General features: G+C 49.9%; 1 protein-coding gene across 2 annotated transcripts in view; it reads right to left on the bottom strand.

Moving 5' to 3' along the window:
* Positions 1-5,542: 5,542 nt before the first annotated feature.
* Syk (spleen associated tyrosine kinase) overlaps positions 5,543-8,774 on the bottom strand; it is a 52,537-nt gene continuing 49,305 nt past the window's right edge. For both annotated transcript variants that reach the window (XM_051171291.1, XM_051171282.1), the window contains one exon: positions 5,543-5,772. In XM_051171291.1, the coding sequence (XP_051027248.1) occupies positions 5,700-5,772 (73 nt within the window). In that variant the 3' untranslated portion in view covers positions 5,543-5,699. The remainder of the gene's footprint in view (positions 5,773-8,774) is intronic.

Below are 8,774 nucleotides of genomic sequence, written 5' to 3'. Positions count from 1 at the left end.
TCCTCCTCCTCCTCCTCCTCCTCCTCCTCCTCCTCTCCCCAGTGAGAGATTCACAACAGACAACTAGGAGTGGCTGCCTCTGCTCCTGGGAGGAGACAGCAGAAAACTGGGCGGACACAGCCTTTATATAAGGTTTCTTAGGGGGCGGAGCTTTCTGGGGCAGCGATTTCCAGAGTGAGGACTGGTGATATTTCCAGCCTGGGCTGGGGGAAGCTTGGGAACTGTTGAGTTTCTGTCCACACTTCTCATCCCAACTTAGCATAATCCAGGATGAGTCCTACTGAGGGGCTGGAGATGGCAGTTACAGAGGTGGGGGGCTGGGCTGCTGGAGCTTTCTCAGGCAAAGATTTGGCCAATTTTCTGCCTTGGGGCAATATAGTTTACAATGTGTCAAAGAGCTACCCAGAGTCAGTCCATTGTGAAGGCTGTGGGCTGGAGCAGGAAAGGTTGTCCACAGCTCCCAGGGCAGCCCTTTGCTGAGGCAGGAAAGGTGTCTGTTTTTCAAGGCTGAAGCAGGAATAGTCACCATGGACAGCTCCTATTGAGGGGCTCACAGGATCCTTGGCCATTTTGTCTTAGGTCTCCCAGCCTCAGGGCAGAAAGGAGGGGGTGACTGGCCTGAAGTAGAGAGCCACTTTAAATTTTAGTGGCCCGCTGCTCAAGGGCTACATAGCTTTGGAGAGTGGTGATAATGTTAGGCACTCTGGGCTGAAGGAATGTGGAGGAGGGTGGGGGGCACGGATGGACTGACTGACAGACGAGAGTGGGTTCCCAGCAGCTTGGGGAAAGTATTCTGTCACAGGGTTGGGTGAGAGTTGGTTGGTAGTGTTAGGCATGGGAGAAATTCCTAAGTGTGTGTGTGTGTGTGTGTGTGTGTGTGTGTGTGTGTGTGTGTGGTGTGTGTTTGCGTGCAGGTGCCTTGGCAGCAGTGGTGGAGGTGGTGGTGTTGGCAGCGGCCTGGGGCAGTGGTAGCGATGGCCCTGGTGGCCCTAGGTCTGGGCAGCAGTGATGGCAGCAGCCTTTGGTCTTGCTAACACCAGCGGTGCCACCTTTGATCTTGCCACCAGCAGTGGAATCCCTACACAAAGTTTACAAAGGGTGTCTATGGTAGGAGAGCTTTCCCTGCCGCTTGATTCGGCATGAAAAGCCAACACACACCTTGACCGGGGCATATTTCTGCTCCTCTATTCAAACCTAAACTTCATGCCAGGACCCCAAAAGATGGGTTTATGAGGGCCACTGGCCCTCTTTGCTCCTATTCCTGTTGTGGTAACATTGACTAAGTATCTCTTGTCTGCTTTTCACTATTGTGCCCTGAGTTGAACTACTGAAGACAAGTGTCTGGACCTGGCTCGTCAGGCTGGCCAAGGGCATGGACTTTGGCTTTCACCTCTGAAACAGTTGCCAAGAGAAGCCTTTCCTCCTTCTAAATGGATTCTTTGGGGGGTATTTGTCACAGCACAGGGAAACTGATTGTCACAATGTGTGACTCTACCAGCCTTAAAAGTCTGTTGCTTTTAGATACACGGTCATGTGGGCTAGGCAAGGACTGCTGTGTGAGTAAGCAGTGCTCTTAAAGTGAGGTTGTTCGAGGGATTACATTCTCTGTCTCTCTGTCTCTGTGTGCATGCACATGCATGTGCACATACGCATGTTCACATGTGTGCATGTGGAAGGCTGACACCGAGTGACGTCATCACTTACTTTCTACCGTATTTTCTAAGACAAGGTCTTAAGACCTGGACTATGACAACCATGGTGGGTGGAGCTAGGTGACCAGTGAGCTGCAGGAAGCTGCTTCTCCTCTTCCCTGCCGCCCCTGCCCTGTGCGTCCCCCCCCCCCCCCCCCCCGCCCTCCCGCAGCTACAGATGTGTGCCACTGCATCTGGCTGGGGAGTTAAACTCAGGTTCTCATTTGCTCTCTGTGCCCTGCTTAAACTATCAACTTGACACAGCTTAGAGTCACCTGAGAAGGGGATCTCGATTGAGGGAGTGCCCTGAGGGCAAGGTGATGCCGAGCGTTGCGAGTATGTCAACATATATATGTAATTGTGAGTGTGTGTACGCAGGTTCATGTTTGTGAGTACACTGTTTGCATTTGCCTGCACATGTGTGTTTGTTTTTGGGTTTGTACATGCATGCATATATGCATACCTGCATATACATGCATGCAATGCTTGTCTGTCCACACATGAATGTGTATGTATGGTTGTATGTAGTGCACGCATGTGTGCCTGCCCATAACTTCCTTTAGAACAAGAGGAGCTCAGGGCTCTGGCCCTTCTCTTTCTCTGCCCGGCTGTTTGCAGGTCACCTTCAACAGTGGCAAATCTCACCCCTCCCAGGCCGTCGCTGGGTCTCCTTCTATTAGGTTAGGGTTGGGCTATCAGTCGTCAGACCGTGAATTCTGGACAGAGATGTACCCCCTGTGGACAAGACAGGGCCCTCTTTACAGGCTGCCTCCTTCAATGGCGGAATTTCAAGTTACGTTCTGGGGACTTTGTTCCTGCCCACGTGTAGCAGGATGACCAAGGGTGCAACATTTCACAAGCAGGTTGCACTTATGAAGACGCTGGTGAACTCTGGTTGAGAGTATAGCCTGTCATATACTATCCACGTCCATAAAAATCATCACCAGACTAATATTAGACCTTTATTAATAGTCATTTCTGAAGTAACAGGTAAACATTCTGTACCGCTGCTGGAGGGAGTCACTGGGACTGAAAACCCAGGGCTTCCCTTGCAGGGAGAAATGCAATCACAAAGGCTGACATCCCTGTGGGGTAACTGTCTGGTACATGAAGCAGGGATGTGTGCTGTGAGGACATGTTCTGGTGCACACAGAGATAATTTTAATGATGGGCTAGCCTGGGTGTTGACTGGAGAGACATTGGGTTCTGCATGAGGTCCTTGGTATCTGCACTCAGCAGTATGTGGCAAGGCAGCCTGGTATGCTCCTCACAATCTTCTGACAAAAGGTCATAGCTCAAGGCACACAGTGAGCCAAGCTGCCTGGTAGAAGGGGCTTGGATCATCAGAGGCAGCTTGTGAAGAGACCTAGGCAAGGATTGATGCCTGTGAAGGATCTTGGATCATTTTTGACCCTGCAAATTTAGCACATCTGTAGTCTACATACTGCAGGAAGGATCTTCTCCCCGACTGCCCTCTGTGACCCCAGGGGAGAGAATTAAGGTTGACAGCTGGACATGACTTTCACCCGATGAGAGTCCTATAATGGCCACAATGTGACTTCTGCACATAGGAACCTGTCCTGGCCTTCTGGAGAGAGGCAAACCCCTGCCTCCATCCTGCTCAGCCATATCCCCAAACCCCCGGGAAGGAGGGACATTGCTAGAGAGGCCAGAAAGAAGACAGAGGCCTCCACAGGGTTATTACACACAGGCTCCTGACCTGTGAAGTGGCCCTTTCCTAGCCCTACCCTGGGGACAGCAGAATATGTCTTGCTCATGTGTGGTCCACGTCATCCAGTTTCCATAACCAATACACTGGCCCTTCCTCCCCTAACTCCACATCTACAGATGGCCTGACCCATGGGACTTCACCACAAAGTCTATATTCTGTGGGTCTGTTGAGCGAGTTCAGCATACAGGGATCCCTGCTTTCATGGGACAGTTGTTCTGTTAGCACAATTCCAAGACACACTTACAGCTTCTAAGTACATCCTAACCACGCTCAACAGGACTTCTGCCTAAGGAGGCTGAGTTTAGTGCATCCACATCAAAGTGGTGGCTCTCAACTTGTGGGCCATGACCTTTTTGGGGTCATATAACAGATCTTTACACTAGGATTCATAACAGTAGCAAAACTGCAGTTATGAAGCAGCAATGAAATAACTAACAATGGGGGGTGGTCAGCACAACTGGAGGGACTGTATTAGAGGGTTGCAGCATTAGGAAGGTTGAGAACTCCTGGTCTAAGAGGCACCCATCCGTACCTTCTCTCCATTCCTCACCTATCGCCAGGAGGGCCTTCTGCATCATCCCTGGCTGTGTATGCCAGTGTCTCAGAGGCAAAGATGACAGGCCCACATCTTATATATTTCCCCAGACACAGAAGGAAGGCTATGAAGCCTCTGTAATTTTGATGTCCTCAGCCAAAGTGAATGGGTGACACTTTGTGTATGCTCAACAGTAAGCCAAGCGTTAGCCAAGTCTAGGAGGATAGAGGGGAATTCTCAGGTCAGAGTCACACTACACAAGGCTCACTTGTGGTGATGGTCAAATCTGGTTTTATTGTGAATTAAAATGCCATTCAGAAACTCAATTTGAGATGGTCTCGGTCTTGAGATGTTTGGAGACAGGGCTTTTTGGGGGGGGTGGTCAAGATGAAGAGGGATCCTGAGGGGGTCCCTGAGATGGGAGCAGGGGTTCCTAGGAGGAGGACAGACCTGAGATGGCTCACACCTGCTCTGTCAGGATATCACACTGTTTCATCTTGCAGGAAGGCCCCTGCCTGGCACTGCACCTCTCCAGTGGAGGGTCCAGCCTTCAGAGAAGAGGAGATATACGTCTAACGGACACATTTCTTCTTTGTGCATCATCTTATCTAGGCATTCAGCTATAGCCACAGAAAAAGGATGGATCCTGATGTGCTTTAAATGTGAAACGTCCCCCTCCCCACCTGCCTCCCCCGCCCCAAGCTCATGCATTTCACTTGGTCCAGGCTGGTGGCATTCACTGTCTGGGAAGTTTGTGGAACATTGGGGAGGTGGGGCCTTGCTGAAGAAAGTGGGTGACTAGGGGGTCAGCTTTGGGGTCTTATAGCCTGGCCCTATTTTCTGTTCATTCTTTGCTTCCTGAGTGTAGATATCATGTGACCTTCCAGCTCCCTGCTCATGCCACCAAGCCTTTCCTGCCTGTTGTAATGTCTTTTCCATCATGATGGCCCGTATCCCCTCCAACTGTGAGCCAGAACATCCCTTCCTCCCTAAAGCTGCTTGTCTGGCACTTCGTGGCAGCAATGAGGATGGATCCTGGCTGCACTCCCTCTGCAGAAGGGAGGGAGTCTGACCCATGCCCGACACACTCTCCTCAGCTGCAGAGGATTATGGGAGCCCACCTTCCCTGGCAGCCACCAGGCAGAGCATTATTCACACCTCTTCCTGCAAGCACACAAGGACAGACTTCAAGTAATTCTGCAGGAAGGGAAGGCAGACACCAGGGGCATGTAAGTCACGTCAACATGTCTCAGCATCTCATCCACGTGGTATTTCTGTCTCCAGTGCTGTGAGCAAAAGCAGTGTCCAAACTTGTTATTTTCCTTAACCGCCTTCCTGGTTGCCAACCGCACCGGTGAGCTTTCTGTTTATTTCCTTTCTTAAGTGGCATAGCATGTTTGTTTCTGATTTGCAGGGGACACTGCAATCCTGGACCCAGAGGAACAGAATGATGCAAAGAAAAATTGGAAATAGTTCCTGAACATGACCCGTAACGAAAACCACACAGATAGAAACAAACAGACAAAACAAAACAAAACAGAAACCACAGACAAATGGGCCCTGAGGTCTTGCTGCTTGTCTGTCTTTTGGAACCAGACCTGCTGTGACTGACGGTAGGTCCCAGCTTTGCTTAGCTCTCACTCTGGGCAGAGGGAGACGAAACTTTGAAAGCCAGTTCATCTGAATGAATTTCCTGTGATCGCCGAGAATCCAAGGTGGCCAATGACAGGTCTTCAAGCTGTTAGTTAACCACGTCGTAGTAGTAATTTCGAAGCCTCAGCTCCACAGCTGTGAATCCTGGCCGGTTCTCTACACTGAAAGAAGGGATTTATTAATGTTTGCCAATAGGCTTGCGGAAACATGGGTAAATCACTGTGCCCCCTGGTGACAAATTCTGGTCACTGCACCCCAGCACCAGTGTGGTCTCTTCTGACTCTAAACTTAAAGAACTCAAGCCTGCATTTTACGGGATCCCGAGGCTCCATGTCCTGGTGATCTGGAAGAGTTCTGCACTGTGGTACAGAATATATTCCATGTCTGAAGACACCTAACTGGCCTCTGGGCTGTAGGTGCATCAAACAGTTGACTCAATCTCTGTGTGTATTCTCATAAACGTGAGCACACATGTGTGTGGAGGTATGTGTGGAGCAAAGAGGACAGCCTTGGTGTCATTCCTCAGACACCATCCACCTTGGTTTTCTGACTCAGTGTCTCTCAATTGCCTGGCACTTGCCAAGTACACTGGCTAGCTGACCATTAAGCCTCTGGGATCCTCCTGACTCCATGTCCCTCACTGTTGCTGGGACCACAACACTTACCACCATGCCTGCCATTTTTTTTCATGGGTTCTAGGGATTGAACTCGGCCTAAGCACTTTACCAACAGAACCATGTCTCCAGTCCCTCTGTTCAAAATCTTACGATGAGATTATGGATACAGCTGTAACATACCCTACCCACATTCCAACTGGACTTTCAGAAGGAGGGTTGTGTTTGCACATGCTCCTGCTAGAACTCACAGATTTCTGTGGCCAAAGCAGAGGCCCAGACCCTGTGCCTCCTAATCTTTGCCCAGTAAGTCTGTGCCATTGACAAGTAAAACGCTGGGGTGAGCAAGTGCTGGGTGAAACTTCTACCTGATTACTGAAAGGGAGCTCACCTCACTGTGTGCTTATGAGGGGATGGGTCCAGCCCCACCAGGTAACCCATCCCCAGAGGAACTCAATTCAAATTCATTCTATAAAATGGCACATGACCTGGGATAACAGCTCAGTATATAAAGTGCCCCTGTCCATGGGTGAGGGCCCAAATGCGGGTCACCACTGCATAAAAGCAGTGGGAGGAGGATACAGGTGACTCCCGACTGGCTTGCTGGCTGCCAGTGTAGCAGGAATAGCGTGATCTATGTTTAGTATGGGACTTTGTCTCCAATAACAAATCAGGGAGGCCCAATGGAGTGGTCCAGTGGGTAGAAGTGCTTGCTGCCAAACCAAAGGAGCCGAGATGGATCCTCAGCACCCACATGGTAGAAGGAGAGAACCAGAAGCTGTCCTCTGACTTCCACATGTGTGCTGGGTCACACTCAAACACTTATACACACACACACACACACACACACACACACACACACACATACACGAGACTAAATGAAGAAAAATAAGGTGGAAAATAATAGAGGAAGACACTCCAAGTCAGCCTGTGGTCTCTACATGTGAGTGCATGGGCAAGCACACTTACACGCACGCGCACACACACACATACACACACACACCCGCAAGGACCAGTCTTTGCGTTTTAAATAACCTTTAGGCTTGATGTAGCAATTGAAAACGTAGTTGACGTGTGCAGGCAACAATGGCAAGAAAAACACGACGCCAGATGCATCCCATCAGATGCAATTAAAGCTAACCTAGTAAGCCTATCGCTTCGGAGGCTGCGGGGGCTGAGAGTCAGCCATTGTCCTTAAGACCTGGGCCTCCAAGCTTGCTGTGAAGTCACTCCTCTGACTTTGTTAGGACAGAACAGATAGGGTTTTCAGTAGGAAACTTGGGGCTAAACTCAAACTGGCCCTGTTCTGCCATCTGCCACAGCTGAAGCTCCATGGGGCTCAGCCAAGATTAGTGAGAAGAGACATAAAACCCAGGGCCAGGAATCTCTCCCAGAGCAGAGCTCCACCGAGCTGCATGGGTGGTCGGGTCCGGTAGCATCTTAATAGATGCTCTCAGTCTCCTCTGTCTAACAGTGAGCATTTCACTCGCACTACAAGGTTTCAGCACGGTGACTGGGTTCCTCCCGGACCGGAATCACAGAACAAGCCCAGCAGCTTCCGGTGCTGTTCACCTTCCCACTGTGTGCAAAGTGTCCTGCTCAGAGGATGGTGGGGGAAAGCAAAGCGCACTGCACCTAAGAATAGGGATGAGGCTTCTGACCCTGTGAGCAGAGCCGTCTTGTGGCCTGTGCCAACTCTGTGCTACTGTCTGGGGACTTCTGGCACTGAGCTGTCTGTGGTCAGCAGGAGCTTCTAGCCTTGATGTAAGGGTTCATGGGGGCAGGGATGCTCTCAGACACATCTGAGTTTGTCGAAGGCAGGACTGTTCCCGATGCTTGACACGGTGTCTGGGATTCTACGATTTTCCCCAATCCACATCATGGTCTCCTAAGATCCTAACAGCTGGTGACTTCCAGCTGTCCTACTTTGCCTAAGTAGGTTCTGTGACATTCTCACAGCTGCAAATTGCATATAATAGTGTCCCTGCCAGGAAGAGCCACGATTAGATAGTAAAGCAGTCCATCTCTGGCCCACCTCCTGCCATCATCATTTATGCAGAAGGCAACACATTCCCAATACATCGAGAAAATTCATACTTCATTTTAATACCCAGAGTGACAGCTAAAGAAACCCCATTTTATGTCAGGCATCCATCTTGGTACCCATCAGTCATTTGTCTCTGACTCCAGTCCCTGGAAGATGAGGTCCCAGTGACCCTGGCCCAGTGATCCCCACCCAAAACGCACAGCTGTGACCATCTACTTGTTATGATATGACTAACTTTAAAAAAATTTTTCTTTTGGCTTCTGTAACTTGCTTACACAGAGAACCAAAGATTGTTTTGAGTTGCTTTAATCACTTCACTTGGCACAACACACCAGTGTTTTTCTTGCTCGCATAGATACTGAAGGTCTTTGTGTGGGTCTTGCCTTTAAAACTAACCCTTCCCACACCCTTCCTCCATGGCAGTCTCAAATCTGTCTCAGAGAGTGTTCGTCCTGCTGGAAGCTGGTTGATAAATCTTTTAATTATAACTGGATTGAGCCTA

This window comes from Acomys russatus, chromosome 3, assembly GCF_903995435.1.
Source record: "Acomys russatus chromosome 3, mAcoRus1.1, whole genome shotgun sequence".
NCBI lineage: Eukaryota > Metazoa > Chordata > Mammalia > Rodentia > Muridae > Acomys > Acomys russatus.
The sequence above is the reverse complement of the archived record's forward strand: the minus strand, read 5'-3'. Positions and strand labels throughout refer to the sequence as shown.